We start from the raw sequence: 26,623 nt of genomic DNA on the forward strand, positions 1-26,623 counted from the left end.
AACAGACTTAACAGATGATAAGATAGATAATCATAAACCAAGAGAAAAGGAACGGAGTCACTGACACTAGGAAAATCAGGTAACTTCAGACAATGGTGGGAAATGAAGTAAAAGCATCACCTTGCATTATATACAACAATAAATTCCATTAAGAATAAAAAGTTTGTTTCTTTTTCAACATTGTGGGCAGCAGAAACAAACTTCAGGTCATTTCTATTTTAAACACAGGCATCTTTATCTTGCTATATGAAGTATTTAAAAATCACAACTATTTAACACAGGATGACAAGACAAAAAAAAGAACAAGTGTTAGGAGTTACATAGATTAAATAAGAATGAAGATTAAACAAACAGTATTACTAAACGTATGAAACTTGATTATTAACATTAAAGCAGTATACTTACCACATCAAGCAGATATAAATGGAACTGCTTACCTTCACATATTCCAGTGTTAAGAGATCATCCATCGTATTATCCAGTGTTGTAACCAAATAAACTGGTTTCTTATTTTCATCTAAAAATAATTTTTAAAATTACCCTTTTATAGGAAAACTAACTAAACTAAAGTGTAGGCAATATTAGTAATTATAGAATTAGAAAATAAGGCTTTCTTGTATCAGTTCTAGGCCTTGAATTCTACCTTACCCTAGTCAGGTCCCTTCTTTATTTTTAAACGTTAAAAATGTAATTTCTCCTCACAATACCCTTCCCTTCTCCTGTGGCAGGCACATCACTGGACTCTCATACCCTTCTAAACCTAGATAGGAGGTTAAGCCAAGAAACAATAGGAATCTATTAAAGAAAAAACAGAATGGTTTTTAAGAACAATGATAGAGAATGAAGAGAATTCTGTCCCTTGGTCACAGAAATAGCTAAAGAGAAAACTGTCAGAGTCCTCAAAACCCCAGTTGTTTAGAAGACAGATGAGGAGAGTGATGAGAAATTAAATTTTTCTGTATATTAGTTTAGATTAAAATAAATCCTATTACCATATAATCAGTTATTTACTCCTTCTACTCAAAACCTATGCACTGGGGAAAGGGCCATAGAACAGATTTTTGAATGAAAACTTTAAAACTATCATGACCAAACTACTTATGGCTGCTAGAAATTAATATCTAGAGACTGGAAGAATGAACTACAAACTAATCATACTATTCTTGAGAAAAAAACGCCACAAATTCCACGAAGTCCCCCAAACATAAAATTTTATTAGCATATAAACCAACTTTCTACTGTGGGTGCTAATCACATTTCAACCCTTAAAGTCCCCACATTGTTTACACATTTATACATTCATTGAACACCTATTTACCAATCATTTACTTTGTGCAAGAAACTGCTATTCACTCTGAGAAAACAGAAGCAAAAATATAGAAGTAGGTGCAGTGATAACTGTATACACTGTATTTTGTTTACCAGGGTTTTCTTATCTCTCGTTCTTAGGAAAACAAACCAAAAATTTAGAATAAACATAAAAATTAACTGCTATACTACTTCTGGATTACCAGAGGACACTATCAAGTTGATTTACTTTTCTTTCCAACTACCAGAGCAAACTGTTTCTTGATATAAAAAGCATAGTGAAAAAAAAATTTGCTACAAATGATGGCCTTCTTGGCAAGAGATAACCATAACAAAATCTATCACACTCAAATTCTCAATGGTTATGGAAAAAGTGCAGAATATGGGGAAAAGTTGTAAGTCATATCCCCTGAACAAGTTTCAGGCTACACTACTTAATTTGCTTGGTAATTTAAAAATGGACCAAAGATCTTAACAGACATCTCATCAAAGAAGATATACAGATGGCAAATGAGCATATGAAAAAATGCTTCACATCACAGGTCATCAGAGAAATGCAAATTACCACTACACACCTATTAGAATGGCCAAAATCCAGAACACTGACAACACCAAATGCTGGAGAGGATGTGCAGCAACAGGCACTCTCATTCATTGCTGGTAGAAATGCAAAAACGGTACAGCCACTTTGGAAGACAATTAAGCCATGTCTTACAAAACTAAAACATATTCTTATCATATGATCCACAAACAATGCTCCTTGGTATTTACCCAAAGAAAATGAAAACTTGAGTCTACACAAAAACCTGAAGAAGGACATTTACATCAGCTTTATTTATAATTTATCTATAATTGCTAAAACTTGGAAGCCACCAAGATGTCTTTGAGTGGAAATGGATCAACCAACCGTGGAATGGATAAATAAATCAATGGAATATTACTCATTGCTAAAAAGAAACAGGCTATCAAGCCATGAAAAGACATGCAGGTAACTTAAATACATATTAGTAAGTGAAAGAAGCCAATCTGAAAAGGATACATACTGTATGATTCCAATTACATGGCATGCTGGAAAAGGTAAAACAATGAAGACAGTAAAAAGATCAGAGGTTGCCGGTGGTTGGGGGGAACGGAGGGATAATTAGGTGGACTGCAGATGATTTTTAGGGCAGTGAAACTATTCTATACAATGGTGGACACATGCCATTATACATTTGTCCAAACATCTAGAATGTATAACTACACGAATGAACCCTAATGTAAACTATGAACTTTGGGTGATAATGATGTGTCAAATGTAGGTTCAAACAATTTTAACAAATGAACCACTCTAGTGAGGGATGTTAATAATGAGGGAGGCTATGCATGTATGGGTGCAAAGGAAATATGAGAAATCTCCATACCTTCTGCTCAGTTGTGCCATGAATCTTAAACTTCTCTAAATATTAAGACTATTAAGACTATTCAAAAAAATGTGACATCTACTCATATGTAACATTGTTACAAAGGACTTTAATGAAATTAAAACTAATGAATAATTGTCTTATGAATCATTGTCTTAATCATTCCCTCTACCATTCACAATTATCTTTCAAGGAAAAATTTCTTAAAATGTAAAAAAAGAAATATAAATAGTACCCTCCTAAATGCCTAACAAAGAAAACAGAAATATTTTCTTGGGATCACATAATATATCCATTATGTTTCTGGAACATAAAGTGTTTGTCTAGGCAGAATACTGCTCCCCTCTGCCCCCAACAAAGATGTCTACATTCTAATTCTCCCAGAACCTGAGAATATGTTACCTCATAATTGCACAAGAGACTTGGAAGATGTGATTAAGGTTAAGGTTAAGGGGAAAGCATCCTGGATTGTGTAGGTATGCCCATTCTAATCACCTGAGTTATGAAGAGTGAAAGTAAAAGGCAGAAAAGGAGGTTAGAGAGATGGCAGCACAAGGAGAACCTGACACACTATGCTGGTTCTGAAACACAGGGAACTATGTGCAAGGACCAATAGAGGCTTCTAGGAGCTAAAGGCAGCCATCAACTAACAGGAAATAAGGAAACAGATTTAAACCACCTCTAACTGAATTTTACAAACACCTGACAAAACAAGGAAATGGATCCTCCTCGAGAGCCTCCAAAAAAGAACCCTTACTGACACTTTGATTTTTGCCCAGTGAGACTAGTGTCATACTTCTGCCCTATGTAACTTTAAGATAGTAAATTTGTATTTTTTTGAAGCATTAACTTTGTGGTTAATTGTTATAGCAGCAGTAGAAAACCAATTCAGTGTTCCAGTATTTTCAACTAGATTTAAAATTAACCATGACTATTTGATTTGTCTCTTCATTTCCTCTCTGGACTACCCCCCTGGATTACCAACTATAAGATGAAGTTAAAGACTATTATGAGTAATGTAATAGTTCTCTAAGAATGTTTTAGCAAATGTACTAACTCAAAGTTGAAAACTTTCCAGCAGATAGTCAAACAATAAAATTTATTTATTTTTAAAAACAGAGATTCTTACCCAAGTATTCTGGGCATTTTAACCAGAACTCTTTCAAAAAGGCATTTCCTTTCAAGTCAAATGTTCTAATCTGAATTTCTGTGCCCAATCCTAAAACACCAATTTCTACCACAGATAGTTCACAATCTCCAACTAGGTGATAAAATTGAATCAAAACCTGGAGAAGAAAAAGAAAAGAAAAAACTACTAATACATTAAAAAAAAATGTTTACGTACATAATAGTTATATATGGATAAATGAGATATACATGATATAAATGATATATGACATATTTAAAATTTATGACATATTTTATACCCACACCCACAATACACACTTATACTAAATAATACATATTTTTTTAAAATAATTGAATACCCACAATATACCATCTAAACCCCTAATTCTTAAGACGTTAATTTTCAAAAAAAGGGACAAAGGGGAACCACATGGCAAGTCTGGATTTAGCTTAATCAGGATAAAAACAGCAGTGCCTATTAGCAATGAGACTATACAAACTATGAATTGTAGAAATGGCAAACAATTTAAATAAGCCGTATTAATTTACCATAATACATACCTCTGGTATTTCAAATCGTATTTTAAACTCAGTCACATTTTTTGAAGAATCCTGTTTTTGTAACTTTTTGTGTGGAATACTTTTAACTCCAGTTGGAAATTGAAGAGACTCTTCCAAGGGACTACATGGTGCATCAAAATATTCCTCCTCTGATTCTAAATTTCATAAACATTGTTTAAGTCAATAATAAAAGTTTGATTTAATAACATTTTTATAATTTTTCTAAAATAAATATGAACACTAAGGGTACATTTCAAAAACAATATAAACATGATGATTAAAATAAATAGAAATGAATATAGAGATTACTGTACTTTGAAACAAATAAGATTTCTGATGACAAAAAATATGGAAAATTATAAAATGTAACCTTTAGCTAAAAGAAATCATTAGTCTATTTTTAAATTGCTTAAGAAAATTTTGCAGCAAGTAACAATGCCAATGATTGTACACATCATGAATACTCAAAGTAACATGTTAATATGTTCACTCTACCTGCATGGTATAACAAAACTTACCTATTAGTAGCAGAGAGGAGGCCTTGCAGTTTGAATGAAGTAAGCTGAGATCAAGCATGATATATATATATATACACACATATACATATATATATTTATTTGTATATAATAAATACTTATATATATGTATACACACACTTCTAGAATTTGATATTAAAAAGAACCAAAAACTGGAAAAACATTCAACCACTTAGTAAAACCATTAAAAAGAGATTTAAAGGAAACTAAAATGAACTGAAGTATATCCCAAATAACTTAAGATTAAAGTTAGAGTAGACGACCTTGCAAACAACATTTCTTTGGTCACCACACACAAAGGAAAACATTTTCTGGAAAACCAAGAATCAGCATGGCAGTTTCTGTTATTAAATATTTAGCAATTTTAAAAGTCTTAAAATACAGAAATACATTTATTTTTTCTTTCCAATGTGGCCGTAAAAAAGCAGATATTTGATATCAGAATATGAATAAGTTTTTATGTGTAAATATAGGTATTAAGAATTGATTTTTTTCCTTTAATAATAAAAGACTATGTAAAAAAACGTTTTTAAATTTATTATCGCAAAATTCTCCAAACACCTAAATAACACAATAGAAATTAGACATCTACAAAGTCTTGTTAGGTTTCTTAGCTTGCAGACAAATAAAATCCTGCTGCAATAGCAACTTTAAGGTACGTCCAAATTGTATTATTTTGAAGTAATTTTAGCAAAAATTTCTTGAAAATATACAAATGCCTGATAATGACTGAAAATTTTTATATGAATATAAAAGACCTGAATATGCCACTCCAAAATGTGTCTTTTTGGCATAAGGATTATTTTGAGTTAATTACGTTGAGAAAACTCAGTTACAAAGCTCTGAAGACAGAGCATAAATTTCCTTTTTGTGAGGGAAATTAACACTCATAAAAGAAGTCTCCTTTGTAAGGGTGTCTCTCTCTATATACCAGGAAGGATGACTCTAAATCGTAAGACATTCTTAACAAAGGAGAAGATACTGACTTAAATACGCATAACAAACCTTACTTACCCTTGTTTACCATACTGTTCCCAATGCCCATAACTTGCCTCCTTCCTGTCCCCATCCTAGAATTCCCAAACCCAAATCCTTTGTTTAAGCCCAAATTGGTATAGAAACCCAAGTTTTTATCACCCCTTTGAGTTACTCATCCCTGAGTTTCTCCCACGTACATGTGAGATGTAAATGTTAATAAATTTCTATTTGTTTTCTCTTGTTAATCTATCTTTCCTTATAGAGCCCCAGCAAAAAACCTAGAGGTTAAAAGAAAAAGATACCTGCCCTCCCCATGTGGTCACTTGAGGAAAATATGCCTCAAAATGGAAATTATCTTAACAACATATGTATAACAAGAAAAATTTCCTTAAACAGTTTTATTTTACCATCTTCAGTAACAGACGGAAGTTCCAAGAGAGGAATTACTTTCTGTGAAAACTGTGATGGTCCCAAAGAAGTAGATGTTTGAGTCTGAAAAAAAATAATTCACTGTTATCACAAAGACCTCTATTCAAAATTCTAAGACAATTTTGACAAAAAGCCACTTTGAACTAACTGAGAAGATATCAGGTCTGAATCAGAAAAGTAAATTATAAACGTAGATTTAAAGAGGTGGCTTTACAATTTTAAGGACAAATTATAAACTGTAGAACTGTAACAATAATTTCCACAATGATAGGCTTAGAGTAGAAAGAGATGTCAGACATATTTTAACTCAACATCTTTACTAGATAAAGAAATCGCCTCCAGGACATCCCTGAGAAACAACTACAAGTCCCAATATTTAAAGCTTCTAGAGTGAGGAGCTTACAGTTTAATTTTTAATTTTTTAAAGATATCACAATAAATTTACTTTTTACTGTTTTGGGAAATATAACATAAAAACATATAACACAGTTTAAAAAAGTAATAATTAAGTAGACTCCTGAACCTTCCACCCAGGCCAGGAAACAAAACGTTACCGTACTCTGACCTAGAAGCATCTTATGTGTTCCTCCTTGATCCTGTTCCCTACCACTGATCATAACCTTGCTTTTATTGAGTTGTTTATATTTAAACTCCTATGAATGATTCTCTAAATAACACATTGCTTACCTCTGCCTCTTTCTAAACTGTAGAAAAAGGGAATATCACGTACATTTTCCTGTGACTTCCTTCTTTTACATAATTATATTTAAATTTTAACTATATTGATAGTTTACTGATTTTCATTGTTACACTATACCGCACAAATGAATAAACCACTACTTATCTGTCCACTGCACTGTTGGTGAATGTCTGTATTACTTATGGATTTTTGCTTTTAATCACAGAGCCACTATCAGCATCCTTGAACACGCCTCCAAGTTCTCATTTTTGAGACTTCCCAAGAGCGAAATTATGTATGTTAACATTATTAAGTACTATCAAACAAGTGGTTACAACACGTTACTCTATTAGAGGCTTCATTTCCTCACAAATGCTTAGGGTTTCCAAAGATTTTAAAGTTTGCCAACCTGACTGCAATTTCACCCTAGTTTTAGTTAGAGTTTCACAGATGCATTAATAGTTACACATCATATTATAGTTTTGATAACCAAAAAAAAAACTGGCTCTGACCAGGTCAGCTAAATTATAGTGCCTTGGGAGACCTGGGATAAGTCAGTAGTCATGTCTATCTATCCTGGAAAACATTACTGTGAGACCATTTTTACTTAGAAGCAGACAGGGTGGCACCAGAAAGCCATTAAAAAAAACCCTTGACTGCTTCTTGTGACCCGTTTCCTAGATGCCTGCATGTAGGATGTAATCTATTATGAATCCCAAAGCTATACATCATGTACAACCAACAGAAAACCTGATGAAGAACAGAAGTGAAGTTACCAGAGGGTGAGAAGGGGGTAGGAAGGATTAGTGAGAAATTGGTAAAGGGCTACAAAAAATGATTACATTGTTTAATGTTGAAAATACTAATTATCCTGATCTGAGCATCACATATTGCACACAGGTATTCAATGCTATATCCCACAGATACATACAATAAATTATGTATCAATTAAAAAAGAAAGAAAGAAAAAAGAAAACCTGATGAAACAATTAGGCAAGGCTATCCTTTGATCCTTCCCCCTTCTTGTGATTATAAATGCTAAGCTCCACTTGCCCTCTTCACTGGACATTTCTCAGTGATCTGACAGATGCGTTTCCCAGTTGCAATCATCATATTGGCTCAATCCTTGCTATTAGTACTTGACCTCAGTATATTTTTAGGTTAACAGTTTCATGGCTACTCGTATTTGCCCTTCCCTTAAAATTCTGTTCATCTTGGGGAGACGAAGTAATATTTTTATTGAAGTTAAGTATAACCTATACTACACAGGAGTACATAAATCATAAGTATTAAGTTCAATAAATTTTCATTCTTTTTAGTTTTAGCTATTCTAATCATCGTGTAATAGTATTTCAATGTGGATGTAATTTGCATTTTCCTGACTAGTAATGAAGTTAAACATCTTTTCATGTCTGTTTTCCCATGTATTATCGAGCTGTTGGTCTCCTTATATATTTTGGATACGAGTCTTTTGTAAGATGTGTTGCAAATATCTGTCCCAAGTGAATCAGTGGATGGCTTGCCAGTGTCTTCCAAAAAGCTGGAAATTTTAATTTTTATAATATCCAATCTGTCTTTATTTTTTATTCTTATATTTGTGCTTATTATCCTAATATACCTTAACCTACTGCAAGGATTCAAAGATCTTCTCTTATGTTTTTTGTTTCACAAAAGCACACCATTGGCCTTTACATTTAGGCCTATGTTCCATTTCAGTTAAATTCCAGGTATGATATGTGGTAAGGGTTGAAATTAATTTATTTTCCACATGGAAATGTATTTGTTCCAGCACCATTTGTTGAAAGGGCTATCTTTCTCCCACTTAGTTAGGTTGACATCTTTGTAATAAATCAAATATATATTAACCATATATTAAGGATTTGTTTCTGAACACTATTCTGCTTTATTGATCTATATGTCAATCTGTAATACCAGACATTCTTAAATAAAGTAGCATTATAGTAAGCCTTGATATTGATGAGGTTCTGGAAATGCTACCCTAAAATACGGTACCTTGGAATTTGAGGAAACAGCAGAAGCAGGAGGGTCTCAATGACCTCCCCGTGCTCTTTTCCTCTGAAAGAGGCCATAAAAGATTTCTCTGACCTTCCTCCAAAGTGAGTCATAAGATTTTATGAATTCATTTTTACGAATTATCTCATTTCAAATAGAGATAACCTCTCTATACCGAGCAGAAAAAAATGTCACACACAGATGCCAAAAGGAATCTGAACAAACAAGGCTTGCTAAAGTTCCCTCCAGTTTACCACTAGGTCATGCCCCATTTTAGTCCATTTGTGTTGCTATAACAGAACACCTGAAACTGGGTAATTTATTAAGAACAGAGGTTTATTTAGTTTACGATTCTGGGACAGCTGCATCTGGCATGGGCCTCATGCTGCTTCTACTCATGGCGGAAAGAAGCAGCAACCAGCAGGTACAAGCAGATCACATGGCAAGTGGAAGCAAGAGAGAGGGAGGAGGTGCCAGGGTCCTTTAAACAACCAGCTCTCACGGGAACTGACAGAGCAAGAACTCACTCATTACTCCCCACCTAGTATGAGTACTAATCCATTCATGAGGGATAAGCCCCCATGACTCAAACTGTCACAATGGGGATCAGATTTCCATGTGAGTTCTGGGAGGACAACACATCCAAACTCTATCATGCCCTTTGGCCTCCAATCATACTTCTGCACGACTGTCCATAAAAATACACAGGTTTCCCATTTCTTTGGGTCTTCACAAGGCTCTGTGTCACATAAAACATATTAAATAAATTTGTAGACTTTTCTTAATTTGTCTTTTGGCATAGAGGCCTTGGCCATGAATCTTGAGATGGATGAGAAATCTTTTCTCCCCTACAAAATCAACACTGGAAATCCTCAAACATTATTCTTATCCAAAATTATTTCATTTATTATATATCCTTTGAATTTCCATATACATTTTATAATAAGCTTCCCACCCCTCTCCTCCCCCTCAAAAAACTGTGCTGGTATTTTGACTGGGATTGTGAGAAATCTATAGAGTTTAGAGAGATTACTACTTAATAAATCAAGTCCACCAGTCCCTGAGTGTGTATATGATTGCATTTTTAAGGTCTTTTTTAATCTTTCAAAAATGTTTTGCAGTTTTGGGTCTTACAATTCTGTTAAATTTTTCCTAACTATTTAATCTTCTGTAATGCTATTGTGAATGAAACTTTTTTCTTACTTTCATTTTTAGATACAAATAATTTTTTACATTGATATTGTATGATGCAACCTTGCTAAACTCGCTTACTATTATTAGTGGTATTTTCCTACATTCCTTAGTACTTTCTCCATTAACAATCATAACATCTATAAACATAGTTTTATTTTACTTTCCTGACTTTACTTTCTTTTCCTTGACTTACTGCAGAGGATAGACCCTTCATATGAATTTGAATAGAAATAAATGGTGAGAAAAAGGCATTCTTGGACTATTCTTGATCTTACAAAGACAGCATTCAGTCTTTTCCCAAATAAGTACGATGTTAGCTGCACATTTTTCCTAGATGTCCTTTAGCAGGCTGAGAAAGTTTCCTTCTATTTCCAGTTTGTTAACAGATTTTATCATGAATGGTTTTGAATTCTGTCAATGTTTTTTCCAACTCTATTGAGATGACACTGACTGATAAATCATCCTTGCATTCCTAGGGTAAAACCATTTGTCATTGTGCACATACTTTTTAAATATCATAGTATTTGGTTATAAAATTTGTTAAGAATTTTTGCATCTATGTTAACCAACATATTCATCTGTAGTTTTCTTGTATTTCCTTTGTCTAGTTACAGTATTAGGATATAATGCATGCAAAAAAACCCCCCAGAATATCATGGCCCATTCACACAAGAAATTAGCAGCAACAGCTCATGAAGAAGCACAAGCATTGTACTTACTGCAAAAAACAAATAAGCAAAACTTTAAATAAACTGTCTTAAATACACACAGAGAGCGAAAAGGAACCACAAACATAAAGCTCAAAAACGAGGAGAATAATGTCACAACGAACAGAAAATATCAATAAAAAGACAGAAATTATAAATGGGAACCAAACAAAAGTTCTAGGCCTGAAAAGGCCTGAAATTTGATGAAAAACATGAAACTACAAATCCAAGAAGTTCAATAAACTCAAAGCAGGATACACTCAAAGAGATCTACACTGAAACATGTTATAATCAAACTGTTGAAAGAGAAAAACTTGAAAGCAGCAATACAGAAGCAACTCACCAAATACAAAAAGGGTCATCAATAACATTAACAGCCAATTTCTTTTTACAAACCATGGAACAGAGAAGGCAATAACATGACATATTTAAAGTACTGAGAGGAAAAAAACTGTCAACCAAGAATTCTATGTCTGGTGAAACTCCCCTGCAAAAACTAGGGAAAAATTAAGATTCTGCCAGATAAATAAAAGCTGAGGGAATTTGTTGCCACTACACCTGCCCAACAAGAAAGACTAAGGAGAGTCCTTCGGGTTGAAGGGGGGGAAAAAACACTACATAGTAACTCAAAGCCATATAAAGATATTAAGATTTCTCATAAAGGCAAATGTATGAGCAAAAATATGAGAAAGTATTATATTTTCAGTTAGTAACTACATTCTTTATTTCCTACACATTTAATAAGAAAAATGTATTTAAAAAATTATAACTATGTTATTGGGCACCCAATATATAAAGATGCAATTTGTGATAATGGGTGGGCAGTGGATAGAGCTGTACTGGAGAAGAGTTCTTGTATGATACTGAGGTTAAGCTGATATCAATTTAAAACAGAATATTATAAATTTAGGATATTAAATGTAACTCGCATAGTAACCAAGAAGAAAATATCTACAAGTACACACACAGGAAATTAGAAAGAAGTCAAAACAGTTTACTACAAAAAAACCAACTAAACACGTAGTAACAGAAAAAATGAGACAAAAAATATAAGATGTAAAGAAAACAAATAGAAAAATAACAGAAGTAAATTCTTCCTTATCAGTAATTACTTTAAATGTCAATGGACTGAACTATTCAATCGAAAGGCAGAGATTGTCACAATGATTAAAAAATATAATCCAACTACATGTTGTCTACTAGAGACTCACTTTAGAACCAAGGACACAAATAGACTGAAAGTGAAAAATGGAAAAAGATATTCTATGCAAACAATAACTACAAAAGAGCTGGGTTGGTTATACTACTATCAGACAAAATTTTTAAATGACAATTTGTAGCAAAAGAAAAAGTCATCTATATTAGTAAAAGGGACAGTTCATTAGAAGGATATAACTATTATAAACATAACCACCATAAGAGTCCCAAAACACTGAATAAAACACTGGCAGAAAAAAGAAAATAATAGACAATTATACAATAATAGTTGGAGACTTAAATATCCCACTTTCCATAAAGGACAGAATATCTAGACAGAAGATCAATAAGGAAATAAAGGACTTGAACAACATTTTAAACCATACAGACAATATTTTAAACCATATAGAGATATTACAGACATAACACACACCATCCAATAGGAGAATATACATTCTTTTCAAGTGCACAAAGAACATTCTCCAGAATAGACCATATATCAGTCCACAAAAAAAAGTGTCAGAAATTTTAAAAAAGACTGACTGAAATACAAAGTATCTTCTCTGACAACAATGGAATCAAGCTAGAAGTCAATAACAGAAGGAAGAATGGAAAATTCACAAATATGTAGAAGTTAAAATATTCTTAAACAATGGGTCAAAGAAGAAATGCGTAAAGAAATTACAAGTATTTTGAAATGAAGAAAAACAAAAACAAAAACAAAAACACAACATACCAAAACTTATGGAATGTAATGAAAGCAGCACTCAGAGGGAAATTGACTGCTATAAACGTATACATTAAAGAGATGAAAAGCTGGCCGTTTAGCTCGGTTGGTGCTGTGGGTTGAATGTGTCCCCCAAAGTTCATGTGTTAGAGACTTGATTTCCATTTTAACAGTGTTAAGAGGGTGCGAAATCTTATTACAGTAACTAAAAGGTAGGGGGCCTCTGCGAGATAATTAGATTGTGAGGATTGTACCCTTGTGAAAGGTTTAATGTGTGGTCATCGGCTTGGTTCTGATGGCTTTAAAAGGAGAGCAAGTGAGGAATTTAGTTCTCTTACTCAGCCCATTCTCATCCTGTGACACACTGCATCTCTGTACAGTCCAGAGAACAAGACCCTCGTCAGATTTGTTCTCTGAACTTTGGACTCCTTGGCCTCCAAACACTGTAAGAAATAAATTTTATTTCTTTATAAATCACCCAGTTTCAAGTATTCTGTTATAAGCAACAGAAGTAGACTAATATAGTTGGTCAGAGTGTGGTGCCAATAACACCAAGATCCAGGATTCGATCCCTGTACCAGCCAGCTGCCAAAAAGAAAAGACACAAGAAAGGTCTCAAATCAATACCTCTATTTAATACTCCAAGGAACTAGCTTTTAGTGCCTTAAGCTAGCAAGAGGAAGGAAATAATAAATGTTAGAGCAGAGATAAAGGAAACACTGAACAGTAAAACAGAGCAAACAAAATCAGAAGTTTTGTTTTTTTAAGAAATCAACAAAACTGACAAATCTTCAGCTATATTAAAAAACAAGAAAAGATGTAAATATATAAAATAGAAATAAAATTGACATCTATACTACCAAACATAACAGAAATGAAAAGGATTAAAAAGAGTACTATGAACAGCTGCAGGCCAACAAATTGGATAACCTAGATGAAACATATAAATTCCCAGAAAGACACATATTATGTAAACATACTCAAGAAAAAATGGAAAATCGGAAAAGACCTAGAATAAGTAAAGAAATTGAATCAGTATTCTAAATCCTGCCAAGAAAGGTCAGGTCTCAGTGGCAAATTTTACCAAAAATTTAATGAAAAATTAAGATCTTCCTCCTCAAACTTTTCCCAAAAGTAGAAGAGGAGAGAACACTCCTAACTCATTCTAGAAGGCCTGACAACAAAGCCAGACGAATACACCACAAGAAAAAAATATACCTATACCAATACACCTTATGAATACAGATGTAAAAATCCTCAACAAAATATTAGCAACTGCCTATTAAAAGGATTATTTACTCTTACCAAGAGGAATTTGCCCTAGAAAAACAGGGATGATTCAACATTTGGAAAAAAAAAAAAAAAAGGAATTACTGTAAAACAACACATTATTAGAATGATAGGAAAAAACAACATGATCATGATCATCTCAATTGAGGCAGAATTAGCATTTGACAAAAATTCACCACACATTCATGATAAAAACACACAGAAATGGCCAGTTAGCTCAGTGGGTTAGAGTGCAGCCTCATGATACCAAGGTCATGGGTTTCAATCCTCATACAGGCCCAGCTGCACCCCCACACCCCCAATCAAAATACAGAAATGTAGGAGTAGAGGGGAACTTCCTCAACATGATAAAAGGCATTTGTGAGAACCTCACAGACAACATATTACTCAATGATAAAAGACTGAATGCTTTCCCCCTGAGATCAGAAAAAAGTCAAGGATGCTCCCCCTTTCACTACTGCTATTCAATATTGTACTGAAGTTCTAGGCAGAGTGATTAGTAAAGAAAGAAATAAAGGCATCCAAATTGGAAAGGTAGAAGGAAAACTATCTCTATTTGCAGATGACATGATTCTACATAGAGAAAATCCCATAGGAACACACACACACACACACACACACACACACACACACAATTAGAGCTAAAGAATAAACAATTCAGTAAAGTTGCAGGGTACAAGATAAACACACAAAATCAATTGTATTTTGATGCATCAGCAATGAACAATCCAAAACGGAAATTAAGAAAATAACTCCATTTACAATAGCAAAAGAATAGAATACCTAGAAAAAACATTAAGCAAGGAAGTGAAAAACTTGTACATCGAAAACTACAACGTATTGCTGAAAAAAAATCAAAGATCTGAGTAAGATGGCCTAAGTAAAATACCCTGTATTCATGGATTGAAAGTCTTAATATTTGTAACATGGCAACATTTCTCAAAGTCATCTTCAGAATCAATGCAATCTCTATCAAAACTCCAATGGCATTTTTCACAGAAATGAAAAGTCAATCCTCAAATTCATATTAATTTGCAAGGGAACCAAACAATTAAAACAATTTTGATAAAGAAGAATAAAATTGAAGGACTCGCAATTACCAATATCAAAACTTTCAGCAAAGCTACAGTAATCAGAACAGTGAGGTACTGGCATCAGGACAGACATAATGACAAATGGAATAGAACTAATAATCCAGACATAAGTCTATAGAACTATGGCCAATTGATTTTTCACAATGGTGCCAAGTGAATGGGGATAGAATAGTTTCTTCAACAAGTGTTGCTGGGCTAATTGGATTTCAACATGAAAAGAATAATGTTGGAACCCTACTTAAACCATATACAAATATTAACTCAAAAATGGATCAACAACCTCAATATAAGAGCTGAAAACAAAATTCTTAGAAGAGGAACAAACCCTCATATCTTGGATTTGGCAGTGGATTCTTATATCTGACACCAACTGTACAAACAACAAAAGAAAAAATTGTACAACTGCTGTAGGAAAAGTTTAATGTTCCATCTAAAAATTAAATAGAATTATCATATGCTCCAGCAATGTCAATCCAAGGTATACACCCAAAAGAACTCAAAAAAAGGACTCAAACAAATACTTGTAAACAAATGTTCATAGCAGCATTATTCATGATAACCAAAAGGTATAAAGAACTCAAATGTCCATCAATGGATGAACAGATAAACAAAATGTGGTATATAAATAAAATGGAACATTATTCAGCTATACAACGGAATGTACTACAAGATAAATGAACCTCAAAAAGATTAGTGTAAGTGAAAGCGGTCAGACAAAAAGTTCACATATTGTATGATTCCACTACTATGAAATATCCAGAATATGTAAATCCAGAGAAATAGAATGCAGACTGGTAGATACCAGGGGCTTGTGAGGTAGAGCATAATGACTGCTTACTGGATAGAGGATTTTATTTGGGAATAATAAAAATACTTTGGAAACAGGTTACATAATATATGAATATACTAAATGCCACTGAATTGTATACTTTAAAAGGGTCAATTTCATGTCATGTTAACTCACTCCCATTGGGAAAAAAATTGAACAATAAAAAGAAAACAGAATTCTAGAAAAGGAAAGAAAGACAGAGTGACTATATTAACATCAGACAAAATAGACTTCAAAACAAGAAACATCACTAGGGAAAATGAAGAACATTGCATACTGATAAAGCAGTATAGCAAGGCACCATAACAATGCTAAATGTGTATGACCCGAACAAAAATCCTTCAAAATACACTAAGTAAAAACTGGCAGAAATAAATGGAAAATAGACAAATCCATAATTATACCTGGAAACTTCAAGAGTCCTCTCAGTAAATGACAAATTCATGAACAGTAAATCAACAAAGATACAGAAGACCTAACTAAACATGATTATCAACCTAATGTACTAATTGACATTTACAAATTCTTCAACCAACAACAGCAGCAGACTATACATTTTTTTCAAGTGCACATGGAAGATTCACAAAGATATACACCACATTATGGTCCAGAGGTCAGGAACCTACAGCCAAAGACCAAATCTGGGCAGTCACCTGTCTTTGGGGGCCCACAACCTAAGAACAATTTTTACATTTTTTTAACACAAAAGATTAGAATCAATGAAATTGAAAGCAACAAAACAAAAAAATCAAAGGAACCAAAACTGGATCTTTGGAAAGATTACTAAAATTCACAAACTTACAATCGAACTGACAGGAAAAAAAAAAAAAGAGAGAGAGAGAAAAATCACAAATTACCAAGATAAGGAATGAAAAATGAGACATCACTACAGATGCTAAAGTCACTGAAAGGATAATAAGGAAATATCAGAAACCATACTATTCCCAACAATTTGGGTAACAAATATCTTGAAGAACAAAATCTTCTAAAACTCATACAAGAAGAAAACTGATACCAGAAAAAGTCATATATAAATTAGATTCACAGTTTAAAAATCTTGCGGGGAAAAAAATTCCTGGCACAAATGGCTTCACTAGCAAATTCTATGAACAGTGACAGTAGAAATAATACCAGCTCTATACAAATTATTCCAGAAAAGAGAGAAAGAGGAAACATTTCCCAACTCACTTTATGAGCCAGCATTATGTTGATATATAAGCAGACAAAAACACTACAAATAAAAAGTATGAACCAATATCCCCCATAAACATGAATGCAAAAAATCTTCAATAAAATATTAGCAAATAAATTCCACAGTACATAAAAAGGATACTATATCATGAAAAAAATGAGGTTTAAATTGAAGATGCAAGGCTAGTTTATCATTTAAAAATTAATCCATGTAATTCATTATATTAACAAACTAAAGAAGCAAACTATATGATCATCTCAATACATGGAGATAAAGCAATGTGCAAAATTCATCCTCTGTTCATGAAACAAATAAACTATCAGCCAACTAGAAATAGAAGGACAATTTTTCAATCTGGTAAAGAACATGTAAGGAAAACCTACATTATTATGTGCCATAGGCCCTGGGCAACAGCAGCCTAGCCCACAGATACTGAAAAGGAGATAACCTAACCCCTCCAAACCTGTGCCCTCTTGGCAGTGGCAGTCCTGTAGATCTCAGAACCACCTTCAGAGTCATTCTTCTCTTTTCTTGAGGATAGCTCATGTTTACAGCTGAATAACTACTGTCCCATCCTGCAGAATCACAGAAGTCCAACAGTCTCCCTTCATTTAGTCCCATCTCTGTCCCTTCTAGTCCAAGCTAGAAGTGTTTCAGCTGGTATGACCACCATCTCTATTCCTGGCTTCTGCTTAGATAGCTAATTGGATCCATGAGTCACACTCATAATTTTTTTACTCAAATGATTGTCCAGGAACACCTTGGTGTTCTCTACAGAACATGCTTTCTCATTTTTAGCATTATGGATAGGCTGAGCATTTTCCAAATCTTCAAGTTCTGGTTCCTTTTTGCTTCACAGTTTCTTCTTCGATGTATCCCTCTCCTTTTAAATTTTATTATAAGCAGCAAGGAGAAACTAGACAACACCTTCAACGCTTTCCTTAGAAATCTCCTCAGCTAAATATCCAAGTTCATCACGTATAAGTCCTATATTCCATAAAACACTAGAACCCAATTCATCCAAATTCTTTGTAACTTTATTAACAAGAACCACCTTTCTTCCAGTGTCAAATAACATATTCCTCACTTCCATCTGAGGACTCATCAGAAGGAGCTTTGGGCTGGCCCCGTGGCTCACTTGGGAGAGCGTGGCGCTGGGAGCGCCGAGGCCGCGGGTTCAGATCCTATATAAGGATGGCCAGTGCGCTCACTGGCTGAGCATGGTAGCGGACCACACCGTGCTGAGGGTTGCAATCCCCTTACCGGTCAAAAAAAAAAAAAAAAAAAAAAAAGAAGTAGCTTTAACACCCATATTTCTACCAACAATTTAGTCAAGACTAGAATCATGGCTTTTTTTAACATGTGCCTCAAAACTCTCCCAGTCTCTAACCATTATCCAGTTCTAAAGACACTCCCACATTTTTAGATGTTTATTAAAGCAACAACCCACTTCCTGGTGCCAAAAGCTGTATGAGAGATTGCTAGGACTGACATAACAAAATACCACAGACCATGTTAGACAACAGAAATTTTTTTTCCCATAGTTACGGAGGCTAGAAGTCCAAGATCAACGTGTCAGCAAAACTGGTGTTGCCTGAGGCCTCTATCCTTGGCTTGCAGATGGCCTCCTTCTTACTGTGTCCTCACATGGTCTTTCCTCTGTGTGAACACATCCCTTGTGTCTCTTTGTGTGTTCAATTTTCCTTTTCTTATGGCACCAGTCTGACTGGATTAGGGAGTGCAGTATACTAACATTTATAAAAGAATTGTATTTTACAGGGCCTAACTTTTTAGAATTACACATAGAAATGTTAAGCTTCTGAAAGACAGAAAACCTTCCAAAGCTAAAGTCTCTGTTGTAGATAAAGAATTGTAACACAGCAAAATTGCTGGCTCTAAGGGCAGATGTCCTTGGTGCAGCTAAACCTAATGATTGTTGCCATGACAATTATCTTACTGTTCTTTTTGTAACCATATATGTTCCTTTTCTGTAACTTTCTGGCCTGGAGAATAAATACTGAGAAAAGACCCTAGTTAGGGTTATTTTCTGAGGAGGAATGCCTCTCTCTTCAGGGTTCCTGGAAATTAACCCCTTCGGGGCTTCTCACTGTTCAGAAGAAATGGGCTTTGAGTAATCCTTTGTGTCTCCATCACCCCGGGAAAGGTGACATTAGGGCCCAAACTAATGGCTTTGATTTAACTTGATCACAGTTTTAAAGGCCTTATCTCCAAATATAATAACAATATGAAGTACTGGGATTAGGGTTCAATATATAAATTTTAGGACCACACAATTTAGCCCATATAATACTCGTACATACAAATCTAATAAAAATGCATGCTTAAATTGCAAACCACCCATAAACAAAAATAAGCTTCAAAAGACCTAAATAAATGGAGAAATATAGCATGTTAGTGAATTGAAAATTCAATATCGTTAAAATGTCAATTCTCCCCAAATGATACTACAACAAAATCCCTATCAAATCCCAAAAGGAATTTTTATAGAAATTGACAAGTGATTCTAAAAGTTTGCGTAAAGGCAAAGAAACTAGTCAAAAACATGTTGGGAAAACAAAAGCGTTACAGGACTCACCCTACTTGCTTTCAACACTTACCATGAAGCTATAGCTCAATCAAGACAGTATGGTAAGGACAGACATAGATGGAAAGGACAGACACAAAAACCACGGGGAAAAAAGAGTCAGAAATAGACCTCTGCATATGTAGTCAACTCAACCGTAAACGAATAGCCTTTTTTAACAAATGAAACTGAAATAGCTAGAAATGTAAATGTAAAAATAGAATGGGGACCCATCACATGCTCAATAAACAAAAATTAAAACAAAATGGATTATAGATCTAAGTAGAAAAAGGAAGACTATTAAATTTCTAGAATAAAACCAACAGAGAAAAATTTTTGACAGTATATTAGGCAAAGATCTCAGAGACATAATCCATAAAAAAAATTGATAAATTCAATTTCATCAAAATTTAAAACTTATGTTCTTCAAAAGACAGTTAAGAATACCAAAAGCTCAACAATACTCAATACGAACACTAAAGTATTCAGGAGTAAAGGGACATTATGTCATCAAGTAATGCTCAAGTGGATTAAGAAAAAGTTCTTTACACTATTTTTGCAATGTTTCAAGTTTGAAATTACTTCAAATGAAAAACAATTAAGCATGAATAAAGAGCCCAGAAAATACTGTGTATGGACATTTTCTTTTTACCATTTTCTTAGAAAAAGAAAAGTGACATAACACAAAACCCAGAAATCATGAAGGAAAAAATAAATAACTTTGACTATGAAAACATTAAAACTTTTTGCATGGCAAAAATAAATGTGAATATGAGATAAAAACAAATGGCAAAATGAAAATAAACAGAGATAATTGACAGAGATAATTTCCTTAATTGAAAAACCATAATCCAATAGAAAAAGTACAGAAGACATAAATAGCACTTTCCAAAAACAGAAATTTGAATTGCCAATAAACTTAGTAAAACATGTTCTTACTCAGAAAGAAATGCAAATCAAAACCAGAATATAACACTTTTCCACTTAAAATGATATTTAACATTTGCTAATACTCAACATTAATGAGAACAGAGAAAGATACTCACTCTTGATGAATACTCAACTTAGAAATTTGGCAAAACTCATCAAAATTTAAAATTCACATACTCTTTTAACAAACAATTCCACTTCTATAAATTTATCCTACTGATAAAAGTACAACCAAATATATGTACAAGGAATTCAGTATTTTTCATAACTGTAAACACTCGTAACGATAAGAATGCTTATCAAAGCGGGATAATATTAGACAAAAGACGGCATATCTATACAGTTCAATACTATATCACAATGAAAAATGGTGAGGCAGATCTGTATGTGCTAACATGAAAATATCTCTAAAGTACATAACATATATGTTAATAACAGTGAAAAGAATACAGATTCAGAACAGTAAGTATAGGGTTCCATTTATCTAAATTTTAAAAACATAGAAATGTTCATACACATACATAAACACACATGTGTGTGCATGCAATAGTATATGCCATAAACATTTTCTGAATAACCATCGAAGCAGTAGTTAACAGTGTTACCACTGGGGAGAGGGACTGCAGGCTGAAGAAGTAAGAAAAGGTATATTTATTATTGTCAGGTGAGCCGCCGGCCTACCCAAACAGCCCTAGAAAAAAACGCCTCGTTATCAGTCTTTCCCTCGGTGTCCCTTTTGGTGGGCGAGTGAATTGCCCGGATTCCTCTTTCCCTCCAGTCCCCTTGGAATGAGACGGGGGAAGAGAGCTGTGAAGAGAGGTGAGCACAGCCACCGGCCCCAACCAGCCCATTAAAGGACACTCAGACGCGGTGGGGGTTCTGTCAAGCAGTTCCGTTTATTATCACACAAGCACTTGCTTTTAAAGGCAAATGGGGAAGGGAGGTTTTTACATCCTCCAATCAGCTTAAAGATTACGAGAGCATGCATATGCATCCTGTCTCAATGCCTAGCTACTGCAATCACGCAGTGTTCACGAGCACGGAAGTGCATATTTGGCCAATAAGGGCTAAGGCAAGGTTCCCGCAGACACTCCCACCCTACTTCCTCCTGGTGCCGTCTTAGGCTGCAACGTTAATATGCCCTTGTGGGCCCATAATGGTGCTGCTTGTAATGTCACTTAAGGTGGCATTAGTTTTTAAGGCCCGACATATCATTTTATACCTTTCTTAACTACTTGTACTTTTTACCATTTCACCAATTTCTCTTCTAAAATGTAATTTTTCAAAGGTCTATTCAAACTGTATTGCAAACTGTTTTATCTGAAATTCCTGTAATTTTTTTCGAATACTATTTGTGGACATTTAAAATTCATGATTATACTGGGCTTCCAGCCATGATGGCCCAGCGTCACTCTTTCCCACAAATCCACCAATTTACAACTATATAAAAAAGCAACAATAGCCACGCTGGGGCCGCTAGAGCTTAGGGGAAGAGGAGGAGAGACCTACAGAGTGCATGAAGGTGGGAGAAACCATGATGAGAGGAAAAAAAACTGCTCTGACCAATTCATGCCACAGCCACTTTAAGGCTGAAACTGCTGAGCACACAAAGCAGGAGCCAGCAAAAGCTGCAGTTGTGCCCTTTGGATGGAATTGCTTATAGGCGGCAGGGGAGAAGAGGGTTATGGTGGCCCCCAGGCCAGCAAGACCACTAACAGGATTCCCGAGGACCTACACAGAAGTGAGAAGCCACAACAACTGACAAAATGGAGTCACTCAGGGGCCGGTGAGTCATCGCAAGGGACTGGCGCACAGCCCGTCAATCAGGAAGTGTTTGCAGCATGGGCAGCAGGGAAGACTTGCAGCACAGGCAGTGGAAAAAACAAGCCCACCAGGGGAATGCTAGGGCACAGCAAGGACAGCTGATCTGAATCCCAATCAGCATAGGACCACTCATAGGAGACTGGTCAGGAATACAGCACTGCATGAGATGCACTTTGATGAAAAGACACAGGGCCAGATAAGAGTTTCTATACAACCCAGATGCACCAAGCCTCTGGGGAGCAAAAAGTACCTATATAGCCAACCATTATAACCTGTGCTGGACAAAACGCCTTACCTAGGTAAGCAGAAGCAAAGCAGCAATTTAGCTAAACCACAGAGCTCAAGTACTGGTCCCAACAGGAAATTCCCCCACTTTAGAAGCAAAGGACAACAATTAGTTCCAGCACAGAAACACCACCAGCGCCTCAAGGCCCACCCGAGGACTCCAGACATGGAGAAGGGGACTGGACCCTCCCCCCCACAACCAGGCACACTGCGCCAGCACCTCAGGGCCTGCCCAGGGACCCGAGGCAAGGAGCTGGGAACCAGACACACGCCACAGCCAGGCACACTGCCAGCGCCAAGGAGCATGCCAAAAACATCACCTCCATGTGGGTGGCCCAACACAGCCATCACAATAACCATGGCTGCCGTGAAAGCGGCTAGATGCCACAACCACCAACCACACAGATGGTCCGCCAGCCACTGGAGTGCACTGACACAAGAAGAGTCACCAGCAGAGATAAAGAAGAGGATGTCTCTCTCCACAAAGCCCATTTCAGAGTGACAGAAGAAACATCTGCACTATGATAATATTGGGGGACCTGACCATACCTCTCAGCATTGGACAGATCATCTAGGCAACAAATCAACAGAGTAACCATTATTCTTTCATAAGGAGAGAAGAAACCTAGGGTAATTAGAGGAGGGAGGGGGAAAGGGCAGGGGGAAGGGAAGAGACTGGACAAGGGGCATAAAGAATAATTATGATTTGTAACAATAAATATGCCTAGTAATATTGATTTGATCAACATATCTCAACACTGAACTCCAAAAATATGTATAATCAATTTTGCTTCAATAAACAAATAAATTTCATGATTATATTAATTTTGAAATCACATTACCTGAAATGATTTGACAGGGGCAGATACTTCAGATACAGATTCAGGTTTTGGAATGCTTTCAACCAATTCCATAATCCCTTGAAGTTTTTTATCCGAGATTCGTAAAGAAACAAGAGGTAACTTTCCAAAAATCTTGAATCTGTTTTAAAAAGATAGGAATCATTATAGAGGAACTTAATGTTCTGATTTAAGTGCACTAATTAAGAAGAAGATTATTCTCTTCAAATTATCCAAATATAATCAAATGTGATTTTAAGCACTAAAAAGAACTACCCCAACTTCCACCTTATATTATTAACCAATCTTATCAGATGAGCTAACCACATCATTTTTCAGAGGATTATTTTCTAATATTATTTCATGTACTGTCCCTCTAGTGTTTGCCAAGTACAGATGGTAATTACTATATACCGAGTGTTTGTTATATGATAGACACTGAGAAAAGTACTTTGTATGCTTTAGTCCTGACAACCTACGAGGTAGACAACCTATTTCTGCTCCCTATTTCGTATAAGTTCCCATATGTACACAATTTCTCATAAGGACATTAAGACTTAGCAAATTCAAATAACTAGTGAGAAAGATTATATATTTAAAACCATGACGCAAAACCAGACCTTAATGCTTATTGTTTTAATTGCCTTTGCAGCCTCCTTTGCTTACAGATGCAAGATCAGAGACAGACATCACAGAGAGAGAAAGTTTTCACTCACCATTTTTATCCCTGCATTGCTAAGGTTATCTTTCTTAAAATGTACCCAAATTCCTACAGAAAATTATAAGCTTTCCTTCACTTCCAGTAGCCTAAATATCTATAATTAGTCCCATATATCCTAGTTTAACTTAGTTACACATTATGAGTCAGACCCATTAATGCATCTAAATTTCTTTTCACTTTCTTGAAATATGCAAGTTGTACAATCTGAAGATGCTGGGCACAAAAATACCACCTATCAAATAACAGGGTTCCTTTTATTCACCTTTCACTTCTTCAGCTGAAACATCAAAGGAACGTGGTTGACCCTTGTAGAGTTCTAGGATTTTGCATAACATCATATTTACTTTATAATGCTCATGAGGTTGCAAAATTAAAAACCAAATAACTTCTCAATTTCATGTTAAATAAAAATTATCAGAGGTCATTGTTGTAGACTAATTCCTGCACTAGGCTCCAAAAAACCAGACTAAAAAATCTAAATGGGGTCACCCCTGCTAAGTTCCAGGGCACTTAGGCTGTGGCCTGGCCTTCCCAGAAGTCCAGAAGAAAGAGAGAACAGCCAATTTTCCAAGAACAGGCCAGTTTAAATCTTCAACAGGTATAATAATGAAGTTCCATCTGCTTCAATCCTTACACAAAAGAGACAGCCTGAAGTAACCTGTAGTAACTAATCAGTTACTTTCCTGTTGTGCTGTCTTGCTGTCCTCACCCTGCAAGGAAAGCCCCCACCTTGTAAGGAAAGTCACTTTGAAATGATCAATTTGCCTTTTGTTCTTTGTTTCTGCTTTCTTCAGCCTCTTCTATCGATAAAGCCTTTGTTAATGTAATAAACTTCTGAGTACTTCTCTGACTCTATGTCAGATGATGTTTCCTGGGTTGACCCTCACTCACACTGCCTCCCAATAAACTTTAGAGAATTATTTATGCCTCAACAGCCTTAATTTCCGTTGACACATCTTTCTAAATCGCCATTTCTGACCTGTGATTATTTTAATTACTTTCCTGGTTCTATCCTATAACTACTATCAATATACACATATAATATACATATAAACATTTTCATCAGCTATTTTAATTCTTGCTATGATATACATACTCCATGCATACAGGAGATAAATTCTCCCTAATCTACTGACATACTTATCAAAAGCAAGATAAGTTGCTCTTTTATTCCCCCAGAGAAATATCACCTCCTTTTTTCTGGTACCCTGTAACTTCCTAAATTATAGCATACTTTTCTTTTTTCTTGGTACATATTTAAACCACAATGAAAAAAAAATCAATTCATACTCATCTTTACAACAGGAAATCATATATCTTTGTTCCTTATCACAGGCTGAAAAACTTTCCCAGAAACACCACATAAGAGTAACAGGCAGGTGAACATTTGGGGAGGAATAAAAGAACTTTAGCCTTGTCTATAAAATCAAACCATACCTAAAGCTGGGTTATAAAAAACAAGAGAACTTATAGAATGGCCTTTCTTTCTCTCAAACCAAAATCTGGGCATTCTTCTGCCTCGAAACTCTCAGAGTGGATAGATTTTCTAAAAAAAGGAAGTCTAGGAGAACAAGATTTGGGACTCTGGACAGTGCTCGTAGATACAGTCACTGTAAGTTAAAATCAACAAAATAGGGTGTAGTGTAGGTCTCTCTTCTCTTAGGTCTCTGCCTTTTACATGGTAAGTACAGTAAGCACCTTGTAGTAAGAACAAGGTCCATACGACATACTATATGGGAAAAGACCAGGCTATTCCTAAGTCCTTCTATTCTTCTTCCTACTTTAACTAGGCATAATGCTTTAAGTACTCCTATGTGAACATTCTCTTGTTGCCTAACTACCAGTAGTTCTCCTGGAAATGATTGGTAGGTGTTACATGAGTCTTTGGTTAAATTTCAAATAGGTCTGTGCCTGAGGTTTAAATGTTTGCAAGGGAGAAAAAAAAATGTGAGTAAAAAGAAAAGATGAAATGGCTACAAACAATCAAAAACAATTTAGGAATAAATTAGATAAATGGTCCAGTATAGTTCAACAGACTTCTCTACATAGGGTCTTGGGCTCACAGCTTCAGCTAACAATAAAATATATAGATCCTGGTAAAGATAAACATATGGACAAATATATAACAGGTATTATTATAATTTTGGTTTATAACTCCACTTTTTATTTTCTGCA

General features: G+C 34.9%; 1 protein-coding gene across 5 annotated transcripts in view; it reads right to left on the reverse strand.

Annotated features, from left to right (window-relative positions):
- VPS13A (vacuolar protein sorting 13 homolog A) overlaps nucleotides 1-26,623 on the reverse strand; it is a 270,889-nt gene that overhangs the window by 160,620 nt on the left and 83,646 nt on the right. For all 5 annotated transcript variants that reach the window (XM_063081395.1, XM_063081392.1, XM_063081391.1 and 2 more), the window contains exons 23-27: nucleotides 23,731-23,869; nucleotides 6,322-6,406; nucleotides 4,401-4,555; nucleotides 3,841-3,997; nucleotides 438-517 (exon numbers count right to left, since the gene is read on the reverse strand). In XM_063081395.1, coding sequence (XP_062937465.1) covers nucleotides 438-517; nucleotides 3,841-3,997; nucleotides 4,401-4,555; nucleotides 6,322-6,406; nucleotides 23,731-23,869 — 616 coding nt within the window. The remainder of the gene's footprint in view (nucleotides 1-437; nucleotides 518-3,840; nucleotides 3,998-4,400; nucleotides 4,556-6,321; nucleotides 6,407-23,730; nucleotides 23,870-26,623) is intronic.

The sequence above is a fragment of the Cynocephalus volans genome, chromosome 16 (assembly GCF_027409185.1).
Source record: "Cynocephalus volans isolate mCynVol1 chromosome 16, mCynVol1.pri, whole genome shotgun sequence".
Lineage (NCBI taxonomy): Eukaryota > Metazoa > Chordata > Mammalia > Dermoptera > Cynocephalidae > Cynocephalus > Cynocephalus volans.